Source organism: Podarcis melisellensis (genome assembly GCF_964234715.1).
Source record: "Podarcis melisellensis genome assembly, chromosome: 8".
NCBI lineage: Eukaryota > Metazoa > Chordata > Lepidosauria > Squamata > Lacertidae > Podarcis > Podarcis melisellensis.
Genome location: NC_138540.1, coordinates 74273155 through 74298081, shown reverse-complemented (window position 1 = coordinate 74298081; position 24927 = coordinate 74273155). Strand labels below are relative to the sequence as shown.

Genomic DNA, 24927 nt, shown 5'->3' with positions numbered 1-24927 from the left:
ATTCCAACTGGGGGGGGGGGGAATCGCCACGCAACTATAGTTTCTTTGCAATGTAGCCCTGACAGCTAACTTAGGTTGTGGCTAGCCTTGCATTGCAATGCTTAACATTAAGAAGTGGCATTTGCCCTACGTTTAAATTGATGAAGATGTTGCCTTCCAAGCATTCGGGGCTGGCCCATGACATGCTGTTGTCTGAGGCTGAACAGCAAATGGTAGCCCTCCCCGCATGGCACATGCAGGTCTCGCTATCTGAACACAATGCATTCTCGGGAAATCATTTGTTAAGCGAGCGTTCACATAACAAATCAACGATTTCCATTGAGTCCTATGGGAAATTTTCCAATGCGGTCCCGGCCATGGAATTTTGACCCCAAAATGACAAAAAACAAACCCCCCAGAAAATGCTCTGAAACCTCACATAAGGAGAGAGGAAATACTCCCTTATTTGTCCACTCTCTCCAGCCCACTGCCCCCACCATGGTGTCTGGCAAAACAGCTGCCACAAACCAGCAAAACATCAAAAAGTAAGGCTGGTTTAAGGCTGCTCATTTGTTTATTGTACAACATGCAGGTCCAGCTGTTTGGATATCTGAATCCACGCTGTGTATAGTGAGATTAGGGTACTGATTATTCATGTTTGGATAAGTGAATTTTTTGCATAACAGGCATTTGGATAGCAGGACCTGCATGTAATATAAGGGGATTTTTGTCAGTTGAAAGAAGAATACCATCCTTAGTCTTCCAAACTCTTATTTTCTGCACCTGGAGAACACCAGTCTTTTGAGAAGCTTGAAAACTGAGACAGCTCCTGGGGACCTTGACTATAGCTGTTTGCAGGGAGAAATCTGTTTATTTGGAGGCTGCTGTTGCCTCAGTATTGCCCCTGCCTGACACCTGGAAATATCAAGGGAAGTAATAGTGCTACATGACAGAACTGTTGCTTCACAGGTAAGCTGCTTTGGTCATCTTTCTTTCAGTGGTGCATTTCATCCTTTGGGGCAATGCATAAGGGGCACCGTGCCTCTTAACACCCAGTGATAGTGTGAAAGTGAGATTAAATCACAAGACAGCACAGTCACTAGCCAATAGACTCCCTCCATGGTCAGTGTTTTACCGGGTCCTTGCAGATTACCAAAACTTACTCCAGTACAGAAAATAGTGCAGTTGTACTCAATGCAGTGAGAATGTTTTTCATACCATCACTAAAGCTCCAAAAATGTTCACATTTCTTCAATCCATCTTCTGCAGTGTAGACATGCCAAAAAGGAGGCAAACCAAATGAGGGGTGAAGCAATGCACTTTATTTATCATGTCAGGTTTTTTTGTTTTTTGTTTATCTCGGTCATTCTCTATGGAGACGTGTTTCTCCTCCCTGCTTTTTCTCCCCATACAACCATCTTGCGAGGTAGTTCCGGCTGAGAGATGGTGACTGAACCCATGCCACCCAACAGGCAAGCATCTGAACTTGGGTCTCTCCAGACAAAGTCCAACACTCTGTTTATATCTCATTATACTTGCAGGGGAAATCATCACAACGAGTTAGCACTGAAAATAGCCTTTTTAATCTCAAGAGTGGATAAGTCAAGGTCTAGTAAGATATGCAGGTCAACTATAGTTTGCACAAGCAGGTTTCCAGTTGAATTGTGGAGGCAAACCATCCTTAGAGTAAGCCACAGTTTGCCAAAGTGTTATGTCATGGCAAGCCATGGTTTGTTCATGGGAACTGGGGCAAACAGGAAGCCCGCTGATGTAAGTCAAACCATGGTCCGGCCATTACATTTGCACTGAGACAAGCAAGGCACTTTCCATCATTGTGTCCTACACCATCGTGATACCCGGAATGTGGCTATACTTAACCCAGAGAAATATCCTACGTCTGAGATTTTATGATAAGAGAGCAGCCATGCTCTTATTGGCAGTTCTTCTCGTTCCGGTGGCAGAGTTGGGCCTCCAGACTTAGTAGGTAGATGTTTTGTGACTCAATATTTGTAGTACAGCTAGGTGGAAGAAAACAGGAGGGGGGGGAGAGAGAGAGAGATTTTAGCTCCTAAAATACAAAACACCTCAGGTCCTGATAGGAATCCAATTCCTCATGCTTCTCTGGTCATCAGATCATTTGCCTCCTCAGCTAGTCTGCACAGCTCAAACACCTACTTCCTGGTGCTTGTTTCTTAAATTCCCCCCATTCCCCAGACATGCTGCAAAACAAATTATGCATTTCCTGGGCAATCAGCAGGCCCAGGAGAATTAAATTATCAACCTGAGTGGGAGCAAATTATGGATTTCATCTCTTAATTTGGTGTTATGAGTTCACATGGTGGGGGCTTTTCTGAGCTCACTCTCCCCACCCCCATTTTACCCTTGGAAAATTAGAATTTTCTCTTTTGGGATTATAGCTGAATTGCTGGGCTTTTTTTGCTAGCTTTTGAAATACTGTTTCAGCTGCCCCTTTCTTTACTCCTTCCAGTATAAATATAGATATAACAATCTGCATATTTGGCAATCCCAATTCCTCTTCACTGCAAAAACATGTAAGACTCAGATCTTCTCACCTGCTCTTGATTCCACCATTCTCTGCAGCGTGAGAAAGAAACTGGGAGTGTGAAACTCTGAGCAATGTCTGGCAAATGTACACACCCAATAAATAAATAAAAACTAACACGTGAAAGAAAGGAGTTTGTATAAGCCCATCGGTTCTCTGAGATCCCTGAGCTAGGGCCAGACTTAGTCAATTTTAAATTCAGTTCTCTACATTTCTGCAGCAATCTGAATTTTTCTTTTTTAAAGAAAACCTCATTAAAACCGTCCAGCTTTTTAGTGCAATTTTTCACAGCTAAATAAATTGTTGTGCACACTTTGGGCTAATGTACACAATTTTGCAAACACTTTCCCCACAATACAGTGGTACCTTGGTTCTCAAACACCTTGGTACTCAAACACTGCAAACCCAGTGTTCTAGTTTGCAAACTTTTTTTGGAAGTCGAACATGCTCCATTTTGAGTGTTACGCTTCTGTTTCGAGTGCCACACGTCCATTTTGAGTGTTACGCTGAGGTCTGCCTGGTTTTTGCTATTTATTTTGTGTTTTTGTTTTTGCGGCTCTTTTTTGTTTTGTTTTTGTGACTGTGTTTGAACCCAGTTCAGCTACTGATTGATTTTGTGACTGCAGTACATTGTTTATCGCTTTCATTTTATGAATCAATGGTCTCGTTAGATAGTAAAATTCATTAAATTGCTGTTTTAGGGGTTGTTTTTAAAAGTCTGGAACGGACCAATCTATTTTGCATTACTTTCTATGGGATAGTGCACCTTGGTTTTGGAACAGACCTCCAGAACGAATTAAGATTGAGAACCAAGATACCACTGGAAAGTGAATTTTGTACGTTCCTTTGACTAATATAGTCGTTTTGATGCACCTGTTCCCTTAACATATGCATATTTTTTTTTTTTGGCAAACATTGGATGTAGAACTGCAACACAAAATTTTGAGAAGTGCGAATTTTGAAGGATGGCTGGGTTTCCGTTCTCATATCGGTTTGGAAAGTGTGATATTGATAGTTTTGCCTTTAATGTGAACTGAATCAAATTTATCCCCTGTCCCAACTTGCAGGAAGGTTTTCTTTAAATTACAGTGGTACCTCAGGTTAAGTACTTAATTTGTTCCGGAAGTCCGTACTTAACCTGAAACTGTTCTTAACCTGAAGCACAACTTTAGCTAATGGGGCCTCCTGCTGCTGCCATGCTGCTGGAGCACGATTTCTGTTCTCATCCTGAAACAAAGTTCTTAACCTGAAGCATTATTTCTGGGTTAGCGGAGTCTGTAACCTGAAGCGTATGTAACCTGAAGCGTATTGTTCCCTTGCAGTCTGGACCAAAACCACCCGGAATGTCTACCATCTGATTCGCCTCCATTTCTCCTCCATTTCTAGGCTCAACTCTAGCCTTTCCCCCTCTCATAATTAAGAAGTGACAAGGCTAAGGCCACACCTGCAGATGTTTGGGGCCCATGTGCAAAGCTCGACTCACCTGTAATGAGGTGCATAGGAACGGAAGCCCAGCCCAAGCCATAGGACGAACCGAATGCGAGTGAATAATTGGTGTAAGGTTGCGAGTGCCTCTGCACGTATGTAAATATCGCCATACCAATCAAGATTAAGAGAGCTGGGGGCAAAAAAAGGAGATTTTAAAAATGAGAATATATAAATTAAAAACAAAACAACATAATTGCATAGGAAGAAAATAATATAAAACATACAAAAAAAAAACCCCAACCCCAACACACATACCCAACAGTCACAGCTCACAGTCCATCAAAGGCCTCGAAATAAAGGTAAGAATTTACCTGAAGAAGATTCTGGCGAAGGGTGTATAAATAAAACAACAACAACAACAACAACTTATGCCCCGCCCATCGGCTGGGCCTCCCCAGCCACTCTGGGCAGTTTCCAACAGAATATTAAAAACACAATAAAACATCAAACATTGAAAAGTTCCCTAAACAGGGCTGCCTTCAGATGTTTTCTAAAAGTCAGGTAGTTGTTTATTTCCTTGACATCTGATGGGAGGGCATTCCACAGGGCGGACACCACTACCAAGAAGGCCCTCTGCCTGGTGTAGCCAGAACTGGCACACACCAGGGCAAGCTGGGGATAGAGAAGGTGAGGTTGGTGCAGGAAGCACTCCTGGGGTGACAGAGGATGACGAAGAGATGGAGGGCAGTGCACAGGAACCGGAACAACAGAACCCATCACCAGAGCCAGAGGGGACCCTTCCTCCACAAACATGGCAGGCTCTGAGGCATAGGGAGCAGTGAGTGGGGCACTCCAGGAGGCTGAGGCAGGCAAGGGCTCACAGCCTAGCTCCCTAGCTGGCCAGGTGGGGCTCGCTAGCTCTGGGAGGAGGTGGGCGATTCCTCAGCTGGCGTAGGCTTGGAACAGGTGAGGATCCTATGCATTGCCAAACCCAAATGCCGCAGTCAGCATGCAAGGCATAAAATGGCAGAGGAGCTGAGGTGCTGTGTCTGCTCAGCTGTCCATTGTTGATGGACCACAGCTTGGGTGCTCCAGGATCTCTGTGGGACTGTGCTGCGGTTTGGACTATGGACCTGTGAGGACTGAGGATTTGATATATTTGCTACCAGGTAGGCCAGGGTTTCAGGACAGGAGTCTTCACTCTTGGGTCCCCAGGTATTGTTGGTCTACAACAAGTCCTGTCCTACCCAGGCAGCTTTGTTAATGGTCAATGAAGGTGGGAGTTGTTGTCTTCCAGGGACTCAAGGTTGAAGAATCCTGACTAGCTAGCAGCAGCTCTTTGGGATTCCCAGGAAAGGAGTCTTCTTTCTCAACTCTATTGGAGATGGTGGGGATTGAACCTGGGACCTTCTGTATGCAAAGCAAGTGCTCTATCACTGAGCCACATGGGCCCTTCTGGGATAAGAACCCACATTGGGGTTACCTGAAACGAGGCTGAAGGTGACAGCAGCTCTCAGCAGGGATATGTTGAATAGCAGGTCACGTTCAAACGAGATGCAGACGCACAACAGAGAAAAGAAGCTGCAGAAACATGCAATCACCAGGAAGGTTCGGGTGAAGTGGATATGTATGGCTGTGGTTCAGAAAAGGAAGCGTTAGGAAGGGCAAGGATTCTGGGTAGAGTGACTGGTGGTCACCGACAAAGTAGTGCCACCAAAATCAGTGCACCTGAGTTAGTCATGTCCATGAATTTTAGTGGGTCTACTCTGAGTAGGCTAGCGGTCGAGGCAACCCATTCTTGCTCCCGGCTTAAAGAAGAAAGTTAACGTAAGAATTTAAGAGGAGTCTTGTTGGATCAAACCAATGGCCTATCTAGGCCGGCATCCTCTTTGCCACAGTCCCTATGGACACTGGCAGAGGAAGGGGGTGCAGTGGATACGATCTGCCCTGGGTATCATCCCTGAGGGGGGTGACATCGCCGCCCCACCCACCCACGTGGATGGCTAGTGTTCTTTTCACATGTTCTTTTCCCATGTTGCAGTCATGGGATTGTTCTTATCACATGACCATGTATGTTTTCATTCCACATTGTGGGAAGTCATGGAGACAGGATGTTTGTATTACTGTGTTACCGTGATGTAGGACATTTGTCCTTTGTTCTTTCTCTTTGCTGTCTGATGCTGAAAAGGAAGAAGCTGAGTTACGATGCTCCGAGTGTGTACAGTGTGTACAGTGGTTAAGTACTTAATTCGTTCCGGAGGTCCGTACTTAACCTGAAACTGTTCTTAACCTGAAGCACCACTTTAGCTAATGGGGCCTTCTCCTGCTGCCATGCCGCTGGAGCACGATTTCTGTTCTCATCCTGAAGCAAAGTGCTTAACCTGAAGCACCATTTCTGGGTTAGCAGAGTCTGTAACCTGAAGTCTATGTAACCTGAAGTGTATGTAACCTGAGGTACCACTGTATATGTAAATAAACGTAGTTTAGCCAAATGCTGCGCTACTGAGTCTGTACGCTGAACTGCCTATCCTCTGCTGATCCTGAAGTGTCTGATGCCTCTAAGGTATCAGTCACTGTGATGTTCGGGCTGGAGAAAGATTTTGAATCTCCTGAACGAATGACCAGGAGGGAGAGAACATGCCAGTCAGGCATGTGTCTCTGCCAGACTCCTACTTGTGTGTAGGACCGTCCCGGGGTGTCATCCCTGAGGGAGGTGACATCACCCCCCACCCCCCTGGGATTCTCGCCCTGCCCCAGGGTGCACAGCATGGGAAGTCCGTAATCAGGATGTGAGCGCAATGACCCTGTCCAATTGCTGTTCCCAGGGACTGGTATTCAAAGACATGCACCTTCTGATCTTGGAGGTTTGAATGCCATCATCATGACAAGTAGCACTTGTCAGCCACACCCTCCACAAATTTGCCTTACCCCCCCCTCCCTTTTAAAGTCAAACGTTTTGACAAACTTGATGTCACTTATGTAACATTAACTGGTAGAAACAGCACTTTGGGGGTACATGGCTTCCTCCAAAGAATTCTGGAAACTGTAGTTTTACCACTACCTACAGTTCCCAGGGTTCTTTAGAGGAAGCCATGTTCTTTAAACATACTGTGTGGGTGTCATGGACTTACAACATGGTCGTTCTGTTCGTAGAATGCTAGCGCTGGTGGGATTTTCTAGGCCATCAAGGCTGGGTACACGCCATATATTTCAAGCACATGACTTTCCCCCAAAGAATTCTGGGCACTTTAGTTTAAGTGCCACAGAACTACGGTTCCCAGAAAGTACCCTTAACTAACTATATCTTTTGCACAAAGGTGGAAGATGCTGCAGCTATCATTATGGTACGAGAACATTTGGAATCCATAGGTACTGGCTCTCTGGGCACCCGAGAACCCACAAAATTCCCCATGAAGGGGCCGGGCATCCACAAATTTTGGTGCCAGGGCCATGCACGCTGCATGGCACCCACGGCCCCAGGCAGCCGCAGTCATGGGGCCAAGTTGGCACTCCTGTTGGAATCTGGCAATTGCTGGGGAGAAATGATGTATAATTTGAGTGCCTCCAATCAACTGGGAAAATCCATTTCTATGTCATATGGTGGAGGCCTTTATTTCTTACTCTATTTCAAAATATCTTCATAACCCTCTGCCTCTTTTAATGTGTGAAATATGGGCATCTTTAAGACTCTTTTTTTGAGTTCTACTACCCATTGCTGCAACTAGGGGTACTACACCTCCAGGGTTGAGCTGGAGTCTTCAGGTTTGCCTTCCCTCCTCCATGTGGCCAGATCAGTGAGAGAGGAGGAGAAGAAGAAGAAGAAGAAGAAGAAGAAGAAGAAGAAGAAGAAGAAGAAGAAGAAGAAGAAGAAGACACTGCATCCTGCTCTTCACTCCTTCCCTCTCCCAATTAAGCTTCATCTTTGCAAATGGTCTCAGAGACTGTGGTTAATGTTTAATGACATCATAGGGGCCCACCCCATGACATCACCAGTGGGGACACCTCTGCAAATAGAACGTTTTATGTGCATTGTACAAATGTGACACTAGATGGTGATGGTGTGATGGTGATGTTATGGGAAATTCAATATATATTTTTAAATATTTTTTTTAAAAAAGCATTTTCACAGCATATATATTCAGACTAGGTCTCAGGTTTGGGCTCTCTGAAATCACAGGGTCTATGACGTTCCTGACCTCGTAACCCTTGCCGTAGCCCTATGTGTTGATACTACCTGAGCTATCATACATGCCATTATTTCTGTTGTTGTATTGTACAGAATCTGGAGGCCTGTACATTGAGTGGAAACAGCTCTGTCTGTTCCTAACTTAAAGGCAGGTCCAGATACTTGGAAACCCAGTTTTGACATGCTTGTATTTTATAGAAAGATACAGAGGTGGAAAAGACCTTACCGAGTAGATTGAACCAATACATGGTGCAATCTGGACCCACGCAGATAGTCCAGAGGCCACTGTGAACCAGGCCTTTTTTGGTACTTTGCAGTACCCAGTAGGGGGTACTCAGGGAAATAAACTCCAGCAGCAAGCTTCCAGCAGAGCAGATGGCACTGCTGATCCGCAGTGGTTCCATCAAGAGATCGAGGCGTGCTAGCATTCTTAAGGACATCGTGGAAGTGGGCCTGCTGCGTGGAGGACAGGAGAGGAAGCATTACCATCAGGGACGTGAAAAGGTGCAAGGCAAAAGAAAGGTGCAGTCGGACAAGGTAGATAAGGAGCGGCGGATACATTTCTGGGTGAGTTTGAGTAGGTCAGTAGGGATTTCCCTTTCCCAAAACAGCAAGGACTAAAGAACTCCACCCACCCACCCTGCAAATTAGGTAAAGGGACCCCTGACCATTAGGTCCAGTCGTGACCGACTCTGGGGTTGTGGCGCTCATCTCACTTTATTGGCCAAGGGAGCCCACATACAGCCTCCGGGTCATGTGGCCAGCATGACTAAGCCACTTCTGGCAAACCAGAGCAGTGCACGGAAACACCGTTTACTTTCCCGCTAGAGCGGTACCTATTTATCTGCTTGCACTTTGACGTGCTTCCGAACTGCTAGGTTGGCAGGAGCAGGGACTGAGCAACGGGAGCTCACCCTGTCACAGGGATTTGAACCGCCGACCTTCTGATCGGCAAGTCCTAAGCTCTGTGGTTTAACCCACAGCGCCACCCACGTCCCACCCACCCTGCAAATTAGGTTGCTGAAAAAAGAGCTCTTGGGGGGAAACCAGGGACTCAGCTACATTAGTCAGAAAACAGTGATTTCATTGTGTTATAAACATGCAACACCAGATGGCGGCGGAGAGCACAAAACGTTTCTACAGTTGGTACCTTGGTTCTCAAACACTTTGGTACTCAAACAACATGGAAACCAAACACTGCAAACCCAGAAGTAAGTGTTCCTGTTTGTGAACTTTTTCCAGAAGCTGAATGTGCTTCATTTTGAGCTCCACGCTTCCGTTTTGAGTGTTACGCTGAGGTCTGTCTATGTTTGCTATTTATTTTGCATTTTTGCTGCTCTTTTTGTTTTGTTTTTGTGACTGTGGAACCCAGTTCAGCTACTAATGGATTGATTGTGTGACTGCAGTACATTGCGTATTGCTTTTATTTTATGGATCAATGGTCTTGTTAGATAGTAAAATTCGTGTTAAATTGCTGTTTTAGGGGTTTTTAAAAGTCTGGAGCAGATGAATCCATTTTGCATTACTTTCTATGGGAGAGCATGCCTTGGTTTTGGAACACTTTGGTTTTGGAGTGGACTTTCGGAACGGATTAAGTTTGAGAACCAAAGGTACCACTGTATAGTGCTTCTATAGGCTGTTTTTCTTTTGTCATAATGATTTAATGTCTCAGTTATTTATAGCGCCCCCCGTGTGTCGATCAGGCATCCCCAAACTCAGCCCTCCAGATGTTTTGGGACTACAACTCCCATCATCCCTAGCTAACAGAACCGGTGGTCGGGGATGATGGGAATTGTAGTTCCAAAACATCTGGAGGACCAAGTTTGCAGGTGCCTGGGGTAGATCCACCCCAGGACCTCTGACCTTGCTCTTGTCTTTCAATTTCCTCATGCCTTTCAAATGAAATTGGGCAACACTTGTTGGGGGCACAATATCTCACCCGTATGGCCCCCTCCGCACAATAGGATCTCAGCCTCACCTTTGTGCCATTTTTCGCTGTCCTTTGTGATGAGGATGAGATGGAGAAACATCTACTTCTTCTGAAATTCATCTGGTTGCCTAGGCGACTCGGGTGCTCCAGACGCTTCCAATCCATGTGAATTCTGACCAATCAGATTCTTGGGGCTTTCCATCCTCAAAGATTCTAGCCAATCGGTTCCATATTGTCCAGCAACAGGAAAGGTTGTTGTTGTTTTGTAATTTTGTGGAGAAAACCGTACATCTTTCCATGCAATTTTGCATCCTTACATGAAGCAGAATCCAGCCTAATTCATGGTGCTGCTAAAATAGGACAGCATTATAAGTTTCATCTGGCTTTTGTTTCAATCCATGGGTAATTGATTTCCAGGTTCCAATTTATCCAGGTGGGCACCTAGGCATCACCCAAAAAGAGGACACTTGAGATGACAGATTTGCATGACATTTGCTTATCCTGGCAGGAGGCCCTTCTGCTGGACAGTGAAGTGTCTGTTGACCTCCTGTGCAGGGTTTGTCTCAAGGCACTTAAGCACTTGCAGAAGCATGGTGTGGACCCTCTCCTCCACATGCCAGAATAGTTTATGTTCCTCTTTGCCCACACCCTGACCTTCTCAGTGGGGCTGAAGGTCCAGCGTACCTTCCTCAGTGAGGGGGGGGGCGTCGAGGTGCTGTTTCGTGTGGGGCTGCTATTGATACACTTGGCTCTGGGCTCCATGGGGAAAAAAACCTATGCAACTGTACAGGACTAGTAGAGACCATGGAGAAGCATCTCAGTACCCTGGCTCACCTCCTGTGAAGAAGACGCATTCATGGATGAGGTGCATGATGTGCCCGTCTCAGGCCGTAACTTGGAAAGTGAATGCAGAGCCCAGCTGAATGAGCAGTAGGCCCCTCAGCATGGATTTCAGTACAGACCAGAGCTTCCATGGCAAAGGCCATCTCTGATGAACTGGAGGGTATACATGGAATGTTGATGAGGATCCCAGAAGCCATACACCTACATTTACAACCCCCCAGATCACAGCTGAGACACCCCTCCATCCACCCCACCCCAAGGAGAAGGAGAAGCGAGAGAAGGTCCCCAAAGTGCCAGGCCAGAGGCAAAAAAGAAGCTAGACACACGTAAGAAGACCTCCTATTTCCTGCAGTAGCCAACTGGTAGAATGGAGGAAGGGCCAGACTGTGAGGGAATCATTCTTCAGAAACAGGTAGAAGTTTCTAGAACACTCATTCATATAGGGGAGTGGCACTCTGAACATGCGCAGCTTCAGCTGGAAGTGTCAATAAAAAAAGGAAGTATCGTTTTCGCAAACGGCAGACCCCTGACCAACGAATGCTGCCTGCAAATCTGCTGTCAGGACTGCCGATGGACTGTGTCTGTGACTACGCCATTGCGAGAGAGAGAGAGAGACTGTAACTTAAAGTGTGCCATTATAGCTGTTGCTACCATAATGCTTTTGTGACCGGTCAAGTAATAAAACTCTTGACCAAGATTTCACGGTGTCGGTGAGTGTTTCATCTCTAAGAATGAAATATACTTGGAGTCAAGAGTGGATTTCATGCTCTTTATTCAGCTCATAGTGGTGAGGAGGAATGAATGTTCCCCCAAAATATCTGCTTTATATACATTATTTACATAATGGGCTGCACGTGACTGGCTAATTCTGGGATTCTCCTGTAGGCCAATCAGGTTGTGGATTCATTTCCACCTGGAGCTGGATTGGGTGGCTCCTGCGGACCAATCATACTGCTGCATTGTTCTAGGACCAATTAGACTGCTGCATTCTGAATCCTATTGTTCTAGGACCAATCAGACTGCTGAGTTAAACCACAGAGCCTAGGACTTGCCAATCAGAAGATTGGCGGTTCAAATCCCCGTGACGGGGTGAGCTCCCGTTCCTCAGTCCCTGCTCCTGCCAACCTAGCAGTTCGAAAGCACGTCAAAGTGCAAGTAGATAAATAGGTACCGCTCTGGCGTTTCCATGCGCTGCTCTGGTTTGCCAGAAGCGGCTTAGTCATGCCGGCCACATGACCCGGAAGCTGTATGCCGGCTCCCTCAGCCACTAAAGCGAGATGAGTGCCACAACCCCAGAGTCGGTCACAACTGGATCTAATGGTCAGGGGTCCCTTTACCTTTACCTTTGCAACAGAAATAATGGTTTGTGATCAAAATAACGGTTAATGGAAATGATGGTTTGGCAATATCACTTAAACCTGAGGCTCTGAAAGTAGCAGGACCAACACTTCCTCACTTCTGCTATATGACATGGCATCACCAAGCTAGGAAGCTGAAGACAGCAGTTTGGACCAGAGTTACCAGTGTGTTTTTTTTTAATGTATCAAGGTTTTCAGCAGCTCCACAATGTGCACTGAAGCTCTTCTTTGACCGCTTTGCTTCCATCCCAGGAAAAGCCCCTTCTCCAAACATTTTTTGTGCATCACCATACAGTAATCCTTACAACAGCCCTGTAAGGTAGGCCAGTGTCATTATTTCTGTATTGCAGGCATTGAGGTTGAGTCATCCAGTGAGTGCATGGCTGGGCTGATAGCTTGAACCATGGGATTCCAGCTGAGCTTTTTGCCTCAAATGATGAGCATTTCTTAAAGAGCCATTTCTCTTTTTTTTTCACACAACACCATTCTCTACCTCTCACACGTCAGTTCTTTAAACATTGCAGAGCCATGGTGGGTGCCGAAATCTTAGCGGTTCACAGCCAGTTGCTGGCATTTGTGCATCTTGTAGGCACACATGTAAAATATACCTGCACATTGGAGGAGAGAGAAAAGAAGATGCAATATAATATAGTATGATTCTGTAATGCATTTCTCATTGGATGCAACATAGCAGAATCCTAGCAAAGGTCAATGCAAAACTAGCACGACAAAGTGAACTTTATTTATTTATCCATCAAATTTATATCCCGTCTTTCTCCTGCAAGCACTCCCCAAAGTGTATTGATTCAAACAGATGCACATAAAGCAAATCAAGTAATAAAAATATAGAAACAGAGAAATGCTAATGGGTTCCATTGGATTTAAAAAGCGAGAGTTCCACCCCCACAACCCAGGGAGTTCTGGGAACCAACCCGGACCCTCTGATCATCTTCTGAGGCCCTTCTTTATGTGCCTCCTCCACAAAAGGTCCAGAGGGGAGCAACACAAGAACGGGGCCTTTTCTGCTGTGGCTCCCTGATTGTGGAACGTTCTCCCTGGGGAGGCTCACCTGGCACCTTCATTACATATCTTTAGGAGTCAGGCAAAAATATTTCTCCTTAACCAGGACTTTGGATAATTGAATAACCTATGGCCTTTTAAAGTGTGTGTGTGCATTGGGGGTTATTGTTTTTGTTTGTGACTATGTAATGTTCTATGTTTTTAATATTGTGAACCACCCTGTGATCCTCAGAATGGACCATTCTTTTCGTACTCACCCATTTTTCTTGCCCCCCCCCCGCAAGAATCATCACCTGCAAAGAAAGTCATCAGGAGGGCAACCCAGCCCAAGATGTAAGACCAGGAGAAACGCCACTCGCCAAATCGCTTGCCAAGGAAGTTGACCGTGACCCCAGTGTAGATCCCCATCGCCAGAAGGACAAAGAGTGCTGCGACATGGGAGGGAGAGAGGAGGAGGGAGGGAAGAAGAGTTAATGTGATGAACTGATGAACCAACAACAAGAATGTGAAAAGAGTCCTGTTGGATCACGCCAAAGGTCCATCTAGTCCACAGAGGGGCCAGCCAGATACTCAATGGAATTTCGTAAGCAGGATCTGAGCACAACAGGGCTCTCTTCCAACTTGCAGTTCCCAGTGGCTGGCAATCATTCATTCGTTCATTCCCCAGCTTTCTTCCAAGGAGCTCAAGGTGACATAACATACTTCTCCTCCCCTCCCTCAATTTTATCCTCACAACGACCCTGCAAGGTTGGTTAAGGTGGGAGTGAGTGACTGTCCCAAGTTCACCCAGTGGGCTTCATGGCTGAGCAGGGATTGGCACCCTGGTCTTCCCAGGTCCTGGTGCAGCACACTCCAACCATGACACTACGCTGGCTCTTAAAGAGGCATCTCCTGTCTCGGGTCCTATAAATATTAGATATATACACCCATAAGCAATGTATGTCTATATGAGTTGTCTGTTCACGTGTTGCAAGAGTTGTCATATCTTCTATCCATTAATTAAAGGGGGGCATAGATTGATCTTTCCCGTGGATCAATACGAGTCAGCTATAGTTTGGGCACAAAGAGTCCATTTACGTTGACCAATTGCATTGCACTTATTTTTAAAACATAGTAGGCTATAAAGAAACGTATATATATTTAGAACATATGTTTCACTTATATACCTTTGTTTTAGGCAAGCATGTGTGGAATTATGGTGGCTGGTTATAAATCTTTTTTTTTTGTATTTTTTATGCATTTTGTTTCCTGTTTTTTGCATCTTTGTTTCCTGTTTTTTGCATTTTTGTTTCCTTTTTATTTTTTCACTTAATGTTGTTTAATGGAAATATTTTCATTCATTCATTTATACACACACACATATACATACACACACAAACACAGAGAGAGAGAGAGAGAGCTTTTTTCTGGGGGTACGCATACCCCTAAACATTCTGTGAATCCACGTTTGGCCTCATTGAGGGGCAGTATTTCAATATGAGTAGGAAAATAAGAGTACCCCCTAAACATTTTTTTTAGGGGGGAAAGCACTGTGTGTGTATATATATATACACACATCTACATACACAATGTGCGTGCATATGTGTGTGTATATATCTTTGTTTGAAATTCCCCCCTTGCCTCCTTCTCCACCCCCACCACATCCCATCTTGGGGGCCCAGGTGTGGCACCTGGGCCCTCACCTGAATACTCCTGTGTTTTTGCATCTGAAATCACAGCATCTGCCTCTAGGCATCTGTGCTGCTTCAAGTTGTGCAGCTTTGAGAAAGAGGTCAACCTGTGCGAGAGAAGAGGCACTTACTGGAAACGAAGAACAGGACGCCGGCCGCAAAGGATCTGTTGAAGCGCTGGAAAGTGGAGAACTGGGCGAAGGAAAAGATGCCAGTGATGATGCCAGCGAAGCAAGAGAGGGCAGAGAGGATCATGAAGGCCCGGGTGGCATTCCAGTAGGCTGCAGGGAATAAGACTGAGAGAAGAGAGAGCTACTGAATGCTATTCCTAGCTAAATGCAGAATAGGGTGAGCAGAATAGGAATGGCCCGCAATAATATTATGAATAATTATTTAATTTCTATACCATCCTTTCATTTGAGGATCACAGGGCAGTTTATAATATAAAAACACACAAATACATTACATAGTAATAAACAAACAGAAACCCAACACAGAATTTAAAAGGCCATATATTATTCAATTAGCCAAAAGTCTGGGAGAAGAGGAATGTTTTTGTTGCCTGGTGCATAAATATACGTAAAGGAGGCACCAGGTGAGCCTCCCTGAGGAGCGCATTCCACAAATGGGGAGCCACCAAGAAAAGGCCTGTTCTTGCGTGGTCACCCTCCACACCTGTTGTGGAGAAGGCATCCAGAGAAGTGCCTCCATTTATGATTGCAGGGTCCTGGTAGGTTCATACGGAGAGAGGCAGTCCTTGTGTTATTGCAGTCCTTTTTTGTTTTAATTTTTTTTTACTCAAAATTATAACAAGACATATTATCCAAAAACATATCATCCTTGTTTCCCCCCCATTTTTCCTCCCTTCCCCCCACAAAACCCACCTACCCCCCCCCCGACTTCCCTCAGTTTCAGTCTTTGGTTTCTCTAAAAATGCTGTTTTCTGCATGTTACAAAGTTGTCTAGATCCTCAAACTATTTAGCTGATTATTATCAATAAAAAGTTTGTGAATGTTTATTCAAAACCTGTCAAGGAGTCCAGTTTGCTTTGTTGCGTCTTCAGGTACTTTGTAAAGGGTTCCCATTCATCCTTAAAGTCACAGTTATCCTTGTCCCGTAGCTTGTATGTCAGTTTTGCCAGTTCTGCATAGTCCAATTTTTCTTGCCATGTTTCTTTAGCTGGGGTTTCTTCAGTCTTACATCCTTGTGCTACCAGAACTCATAGAATCATAGAGTTGAAGAGACCACAAGGGCCATCGAGTGCACTGAATGCAGAGGTTATGGTGCACTGAATGGCCATGGCTGGACCCCCTCAAGTACAAGTTTTACACCCCCAAGTACTAGTACGTTTTACACCCCCATGTGCCAGGAGAGGGAGTGCCACCATCTGGGGCAGCCTGGTTGGTGTTGACCCATGACACAGCCTTTCCCCCTGCCAGCTCCCCAGTTGTGGAATGCCCTCCCTAGCATTCCTTCAAATTTCAAGAGGAATTTGAACACGTTCCTGTTCACCCAGATGGCATTTAGTGTCTAATTTGTCTAATCCTCTTTCACAGCCATCCAAATCGGGGGCCACCACTGCATCCTGTGGTGGTGAGTTCCATAGTTAAACTATGCGCTGCCTGATTAACATAGGTCCAACCCTGAGCAGAGCTTAGCTTGTGAAATCATCAGATCATCGCCACTGAGCTTCTTCAATGTGCGACGGAGGTCCAGTGGGATGTGAAACACAAGAGCAGTCAAGTACAACATTCCTAGAGTGAACATGTTTACACATGGGGATGAATGTTTTTTCCAGCAAGCAGGTAAACTTCCTGTTTCCTTCTGGGCTGGGACAGACTTCCTCTGCATGTGTCTAGAGGTGGGCATGGCCTCCCCTGTGCAGGTAATGACAAAAGCACAGGGCAGGACAGCCATCTCTCTCTCTCTCTACTTTTGTCGAAGAAGCAACATCTGCTTAGCCAAAGATGCTCTCTTGGCCTCCAGCCAAGAGAGGACAAAGGGACTGTCTCAGGTGTATGTAACTTTTCTAACCTAAGTCTGCCTTCTGGGATCCAATTGTGAACAGAATGTGAGTAAACTCTTTTTATACTTTTATAGAAGACTGTGTCGTGTCTTATTTTTTATAAGGGAATAAGGGGGAAATACCAGGACAGTTATTATAGAGGCTTTAGCGAGCCTGAGCAAACGCATCTACTGTGAGTTCAAAAGGGGGAATGTTACTCTGCTAAATTGTGAACTTGTTTACATAAGTTGGAAAGGCTATAATCAAACAATATATCCTCTCCTGCATCCCTGAAGATTCTCACAGTCCACACGCACACACAGGCTCCAAGCTGTCTCTTACCAATGCTCTCCAGCTGCATGTAGCACTTCCCAGGGAAGCAGTATCTCCAGAGTCCCTGATGAGCAAAGGCGCCTGCCAATCGGTACTGCATCCAGTAGTCGGTCACCGTCGACACCACCAGGAGGATGTTCCCCAGAGAGGCACAGAACAAGCCCCCACCCATGAAACTGTACATCCTCGTCCAATTCTAAGAGCAGCAGCTGGAAGGAATATGAGTGTGGCTTAGCGATTAGAAGGCGGCAAGATCTGGGTCACTGTTGGAAAGGCCAGCGTGGTGTAGTGGTTAGAGAAGGCACCTCCAAACTCGGCCCTCCAGATGTTTTGGGACTACAATTCCCCTCATCCCTGACCACTGGTTCTGTTAGCTAGGGATGATGGGAGTTGTAGTCCCAAAACATCTAGAGAGCTGAGTTTGGGGGTGCCTGGGTTAGAGAGCTGAGTTTGGGGGTGCCTGGGAGTCCAGGGTTCAAAACCCAGCTCAGCAATGAACCCTTGAGAAAGTTGAGATAGAAATCCAAAAAATATGGATATGCAAGGGGGCAGGGGTGAGAAGTTGCAGCTAGGAATGATGCAAGAGATGTTCGGAGGGGGGAGAGGTAGAACTGTAGCATTGGAAGGGACCCCAAGGGTCATTTAGTCCAACCCCCCCATGCAAGACTCTCAGCTAAAGCTAAACCTCCAGAAAATGAAAGTCAACCCCCTCTAGAGGGAGATTGTTCCACTGCTGAACAGCTCTTATTGTCAGGAAGTTATTCCTGATGTTTAGTCGGAATCTCCTTTCTTGTAGATTGAAGCCATTGGTTCCAGTCCTACCTTCCAGAGCAAAAGAAAACAAGCTTGTTCCCTCTTCTATACGACAGCCCTTGAGATATTTAAAGATGGCTATCAAATCTCCTCCCAGTCTCCTCTTGATCATCTTGGTTGCCCTCCTCTGCATGCGTCCCAGTTTGTCAACATCCTTCTTAAATTCTGGTGCCCAGAATTGGACATAGTACCCCAGGTGTGGTCTGACCAAGGCAGAATGGAGCGGGACTCTTACTTCCCTTGAACAGGACACCATACTTCTGCTCATGCAGCCTAGAATAGTGTTAGCTTTCTTTGCTGCTGCATCACACTGTTGGCGCATAGCGTGCTCTATTCCATGGGGTCACGAAGAGTCGCACACAACAACAACAACAAATGACTCATGTTGACTTGAGGGGTTGACAATCACAGCATCAACACAACTGGGAACTGAGGACTGGGGAAAATTCTGGAAAGTAAATTTGAAATTTACAGATTGTTCTCTTTTGAAAGAAAACTATATGAAAATGATGTACAGATGGTATATCACACCAATACAGATAACAAAAATGTATAAAACCGTGTCAAACATATTTTGGAAATGTAAAGAAAAATAAGGGACTTTTTATCATATGTGGTGGGAATGTAGAGAAGTTAAAAAAAAAGGGAAATGATATAAAACGAATTGAAAAAAAATGTTCAAAATAACATTTGTAAAAGAAAAACCAGAAGCATTTTATTTAGGGATTGTAGGACAAGACCTGCCAAGAAAAACAAATAATTTATTTATGTATGCTACAACAGTGGCAAGAGTCTTGATAGCACAAGGATGGAAGAGTAAGGAAACCCCAACGAAAGAACAGTGGCAAGAGACATTGATGAGTTATGCAGAGTTGGCGGAATTGACATACAAACTGCATGGTAAGGACAACTGTGACTTTAAGGAAGAATGGGAACTTTTTACAAATTATCTAAAAAGACAACAAAATGAACTGGACTCCTTGGCAGGTTTTGAATAAACATACACAAATTTCTTGGTTGATTACATGATAAGACAAGGCAAGGATAGGTACAATTTTATAACATGCAGAGAATAATATGTGCAGAGAAATCAGAGAGAGGAGCTGAGGGAAGTCCGGGGGGGGGGGAGGGATTGAAGGGGGGGAGAGGGGAAAGAACATATGTGATTATATGGTTTGATAATCTGTCATGTTGAAATTGCTTAATAAAAGTATACACACACACACACACACACAGTGGTACCTTGAGTTACATACGCTTCAAGTTACAGACTCCACTAACCCAGAAATAGTACCTCGGGTTAAGAACTTTGCTTCAGGGTGAGAACAGAAATCGTGCAGCGCCAGTGGGAAGCCCCATTAGCTAAAGTGGTGCTTCAGATTAAGAACAGTTTCAGGTTAAGTACGGACCTCCGGAACGAATTAAGTTCTTAACCCGAGGTACCACTGTATTTTTTTAAAAAACACAACTGGGAAGCACCAGATGGTTGCAGTTCAATAAGACCATAAGAGCCTCATTGAATAAGGCAAGTGGCCCACCCAGTCCAACGCCTTGCTCCCGCAGTAGCCAACCAGATGCCTATGGGGAAGGGACAGCAAAAGCAGGGGCTGAGCACAACAGCACTCCCCATACTTGCATCCAATTCCCTTAAGACAGCCTGTCCCAAGCTTGTGTCAGCATCTCACATTGCTCCTGCCCTCTGGCCATGCTGTAGAAGACAGACTACAACTCCCATTGCCCATGAAGAAGAGTTTGGATTTGGTACCCCGCTTTATCACTACCCAAAGGAGTCTCAAAGCGGCTCACATTCTCCTTTCCTTCCTCCCCCACCACAAACACTCTGTGAGGTGATTGGGGCTGAGAGACTTCAGAGAAGTGTGACTAGCCCAAGGTCACCCAGCAGCTGCATGTGGAGGAGCGGGGAAGCGAACCCGGTTCTCCAGATTACGAGTCCACTGCTCTTAACCACTACACCACACTGGCTCTCCACATGGGGTTGCAAAGTCCCCAGTCTGGGGTAGGTTGTGTACTGTAAATTCAACAACCCCACGCCTCTGCCCCAGCCACATGTATCCTGTGGGTGGTCTCAGCATCCACCCCTCTTGCCTACCTGCAGACCCTGGGAGCTGCTTCCCTTGCCGCTCGTCTCTCTCGTCTTGGCTGAGCCAAGCCCCTTTTTTCAAAACACCTCCGACAGCTACATGTCGCTGACTCAGCCCAAACGTCTCCAGCGCCTTACTGAAAATGACCAGTGATGGGGAGCCGGGGTGGGAGTGGAGGATACAGATGATGAGAGACGCTGTTGGTTCGAGAAGGGAAATGTGCACAGGCAGCAAACTCCTTTATGGCACCCTGAATGCAGTAAAACCTGCTGACTCTCCAGCTCTGGGACCAGGGCAGGAGCTGCAGGAAGGCCTCAGGGTCAGAGACCCCATGCAGATTGCCTTGCAGAGTGGAAATAAAAGGGGATTTAAGCCACTAGCCTGCATTTGACCCCCTTACATTCAGGAACTGCGCAGCAGAAGATGAAGAGGCATTCACACATTATTTCCTTCAGCCTGCTAGCAGTTTTTCACATCGGGTCTGTATAGTGTCCATGGTATTTTTCTGAGCAGAAGACAATGCTAGTCCCACTCAGAGAAGACCTATTGAAATGAATAAACACAGTTTGTTTGGGTCCATTAATTTCAACAGGTTTGCTCCAAGTAGAACTTAGCTGGCTACAACCAATGGTCCCCTGATGAATGAAAAGCTGAAATTAAGATTGGGAAAGAGAAGAAAACGAAATTGACAAAAACAGCAGAGCCCTAGAGCTGCATCATAGGGTGAGGTAGTAGGCCCCCATTTTCCCCTCATGAATTCAAGGTGCCAAATGGGCTACAGGAACATCCGCCAAATAGAATATACAGTGGTACCTTGGGTTACAGACGCTTCAGGTTACAGACTCCGCTAACCCAGAAATAGTACCTCGGGTTAAGAACTTCGCTTCAGGATGAGAACAGAAATCGCGCCGCGGCAGCAGCGGGAGGCCCCATTAGCTAAAGTGGTACCTCGGGTTAAGAACAGTTTCAGGTTAAGAACAGACCTCCAGAAGTTTCGTTCTTAACCCGAGGTACCACTGTATTTCCCATGTAAAATATCAATTTTAGTTATTTTACTGATTCCCCTGCTCCTCCGGCTGGCACGTTAACTGTCATCTTTAATGTGTTTCTGCTGCTATTTTTTTACATTTTTTGTTAAGACTGCCTGTTGGGTGTATTGAATTTCAAAATTTGCTTTGTAACAGCTTAATTTGATGAAGATGATATTTATATATTTATATATTTATATGCTGCCCATCTGACCAGGTTGCCCCAGCCATCCTGGGCGGCTTTCAACAAAATAGTAAAAGCGCGCACATAAAAACACCCTCAGACATAAAAAAATCTTTCCTGCACAGGGCTGCCTTCAGGTGTCTCCTAAAAGTCAGCTGTTTATTTCCTTGACATCTGATGGGAGGACCATGTTAAGCTTTTGTTAGGTTGCTGGAACATATGAATACTGAATATAAACAAAGTAGAGGCCTGTCATGGATGCTTTAGTTGAGATTCTTGCATTACAGGGGTTGGATTCCACAATTCTATCATTCTGTGAGACCAATACTTACCAGTACTTTTTTCAAGATGTAGTGCTGCGATGGGTCACAAGGGGGAACTAGCGGGTTATAGTTCACTGGAACGTCCACCGTAAACAAACCCTCTCAAATCAAGGCAGAGTATGTAATATCTTTCAGTCTGGCTCCTTTGCACTCCTGGCTGCTGCCTGTTGAATCCTGTGTACATGTGACTTTGCCTATGACGCAGAGCCATCCTGTCCTTGAGAAATTCTGCCATTTCCCTCAAAGCAAGCTTCAATCCAAAAGAAAAACTTCAGCTTAAGTGTAAAGTGAATGTGGCTTAATTGTATGCATTTGAAACAGCCATTGCCCATGATTGATATTTTGTGTGTGTGTGTATGTACAGGGGCAGGAAAGTCAAGCAGGTAACACACATTGCTAAAGACATCTGGTGTGTGTGCAACAGCGTGAAAATGTGACTTGAAAAACGGCAGGGAGCAACCTGTGTTTTAAGCTGCTAATGCGTATGTAGCCCAAGATTATGGGACGCAGGTGGCGCTGTGGTGTAAACCACTGAGCCTTTGGGGCTTGCTGATCAGAAGGCCGGCGGTTCGAATCCCATTGCTCTGTCCCAGCTCCTGCCAACCTCGCAGTTAGAAAGCATGCCAGCGCAAGTAGATAAATAGGTACTGCTGCGGCGGGAAGGTAAACGGCGTTTCCGTGCGCTGCTCTGGTTCACCAGAAGTGGCTTAGTCATGCTGGCCACACGACCTGTACACTGACTCCCTTCAGCCTATAGAGCGAGATGAGAGCCTCAACCCAAGTAATCCGCGACTGGACCTAATGGTCAGGGGTCCCTTTACCTTTACCCTTCCTTCAGATTAGATACTCTCAGGACTGCGGGCCTCAATTCCTACTTGCTTCTTCTCCAGGCCTTCCTCATGAGAGGCACGTATGTTATGGATCTCTTGCCTGCTGAGATGCAACAGAAAGCCTAGCCTTTTAGCTTTCTTATCCATGCTAAAGCCTGTTTCTCCAGCAAAGGCTGATTATTCAGTTCAGCTTTTGCCAGCGTTTTAACTCCAACACCAACAGGAACAAACTGCCTTAGGAGGTGGTAGACTCTCTTTCAGTGGAGATATTTAAGCAATGGCTCAGTAAGCACTCATGTCAGGTGGTGGTGCTGTAGTTGCAATATTCAGTTACTGAACACGGGCGCCTCTCTCTCCCTCCAAATAACCCTGGTACTCTTAAAATCCTGATTTATATCCAGCTTCCCTCAAAGGAAGTCCATGAGGGGCATGTGTGCATGTATATATATGCACACAGAAGCTTTAAATTCTTACAGCAAAACAATTGAGATTCTTGCATTGCAGAGGGTTGGACTGAATGAACCTCGGAGTCCCTTCCAATTCCACACTTGTATTATTTTCACCTTCAATTGTTGCTCTGACGAAAATGATGCCATTTCCAAGGTGGCAGGCACAGAGCTTGGAGAACAGAAACGCTCAGAAGGGCTGCATTCATTTTGGCAGAAGCCAAAATGTTTTGCTGCAAGCATTTCAAATTTCTGTTTTGTTAAAGTTACTGTAATAACATACATTTTTAGTGATTAATTGCACTCTACCGGGATGCAGAACAAACTTGTCTCAACTGCTGTCTGATACTGTCATGACTATCCACTTGGTGGCTCATTTTTGTTTTAAGTGAGAAACATGGGAAGTTGCGCCCAACTTCAAAGTGATGTGCAAGTCTGCCTAAAACAAAGGTCAAGATGCACAAAATAGAGAATTTGTGTGCATAAAGGAAAATGAATTCATCTACTTCAGTCAAAAGATTGGGAAAAAATTTGCCTAACGTAAAGCAGCTCAGTTGGATGTCATTCTAGAGTGAATGTTTTGAATAATTTATTTTATGTGACTGTTTGGTAGAAAATGCGAAGTCCTTTTTATTTTCATTTTCTTCTCTTTTTGTGGTTTTCCTTTGGTGTTTTCTCTTTTTCTCCTCTATTTTTTTTAAGATCAGTTTCTTTTATCTTATTGCATTATGAAAAAGCTTTAGTAAAATCTTTTTAAAAAAACAAAAACCTTTTGAAAGTGCTGTCTAGCCACACACAGCCTAAGTCAAGAGTGTGCCATGTATAAACATAAATCAACATAATGTTGCTTCTGGAGAAAACTGTACAGGAAAAAAAAGCTTGGCTGACCTCATCTAAACTCTGGTTCTCTTTAAAAAAAACTTGGCTTCCACTCATCTTCTCAAGTGAGGAATCCCTGATAATCTTTCCAGATGCCTCAGAACTCACATTAAGTAACTGGTTTGAACAAGTAACTACTCAGAAATAAATCCAAGATTTCAATGGACTCAACTCCTAAGTCAGTGTGTATCCAAATATAGCCCTGGTGTTCACTCATGAGTTTCCATTCCAATGTTTTAAAAATGGTATCCCTTGCCAAGCTCACTTATGGAGTCGAGTGATAGAACCACACCTGCTTTGTTGAAACAAAACAAAATGGCCCAACCTCCTGTAAAGTGCTGTAAACTTCCTTTTTATTGCAACAAATTAAGGAAAAACCTCATGCAACTGAAACAAACAGACAACTTGAAAGGGTGAGAAGGCTGAACCAACAGAAATCGAACTATTTGGAAGCAATGATGTGATTTCAATCACAAACTCACCAGAGGCATTTATCTCAGGCTTTCCAAAGTAACCCAGGTTCACTATACAAGATATATACAGATTTTTCAAAATAAAACCTTCCTAGAAAACCCCAACATAACCCTTAAGTGTTTTTAGACTGCTAGTTTAATGCACCTAGCCATGGTACTGTTACCTTCACCATCTTAGATCAGATACACTTGTGAAGAAATCCGGCGAAGTCTTGGGATGATGCTGAGAAGGCAGGTGAGGAACTGCATGTCTGAATGCTTCTTCTGCATTAAATAAGCCTCCCTACCTGCTAAAAACTGGCATGTTAGAGAGAAGACTGGATTAGACTCTTCTATTTAATATGCAGGACTTGTTTTCCAACAGGAAGGGTTTTAGTTTTTACACAGGGAAGCTATTCGCGCGTAGGATCTGGAGTCTGGAATGGCACAGTCTCAGAATCATGAGATTTACCTGCACATAGACTCGCCCTCTGATTTTTTTCCCCTCATTCTGGATTTCTAAATCAAAACTTTGCAATGCTGATTGTCTTCAAA

The 24927-nt window shown here is 45.0% G+C and overlaps 2 protein-coding genes across 3 annotated transcripts; both read right to left on the bottom strand.

Annotated features, from left to right (window-relative positions):
• Positions 1-1539: 1539 nt before the first annotated feature.
• Positions 1540-10257, bottom strand: LOC309375321 (protein NKG7-like). 2 transcript variants are annotated; one of them, XM_081921010.1, is made up of 5 exons: positions 10135-10257; positions 8383-8612; positions 5454-5603; positions 4026-4160; positions 1540-1997 (listed from the first exon to the last, which is right to left on the bottom strand). In XM_081921010.1, the coding sequence occupies exons 1-5, from the start codon at positions 10143-10145 to the stop codon at positions 1957-1959; spliced, it is 567 nt and encodes a 188-aa protein (XP_081777136.1). In that variant the 5' UTR covers positions 10146-10257; the 3' UTR covers positions 1540-1956. The 2 variants fall into 2 exon arrangements, with proteins under 2 accessions (XP_081777136.1, XP_081777137.1); XM_081921011.1 differs by having other exon boundaries at positions 8383-8609; positions 10135-10221.
• Positions 10258-12464: 2207 nt separating this feature from the next.
• Positions 12465-17499, bottom strand: LOC309374904 (lens fiber membrane intrinsic protein-like; the record flags this gene model as incomplete). The annotated part of the gene is made up of 4 exons (XM_081920123.1): positions 12465-12895; positions 13601-13735; positions 15109-15273; positions 17325-17499. 4 exons carry the CDS (start codon positions 17497-17499, stop codon positions 12834-12836), a joined length of 537 nt encoding a protein of 178 aa, XP_081776249.1. The 3' UTR covers positions 12465-12833.
• Between the last annotated feature and the right edge of the window lie 7428 nt (positions 17500-24927).

What these genes read in the sequence shown, in the direction of transcription:
- LOC309375321 (XM_081921010.1), bottom strand. An exon ending in GTATTGGTTCAATCTACTCG is followed by an intron (nt 5,604 to 8,382) that starts GTAAGGTCTTTT and finishes TCTGAACCACAG; the next exon opens with CCATACATATCCACTTCACC. An exon ending in TCCTATGCACCTCATTACAG is followed by an intron (nt 1,998 to 4,025) that starts GTGAGTCGAGCT and finishes TCTTCCACCTAG; the next exon opens with CTGTACTACAAATATTGAGT.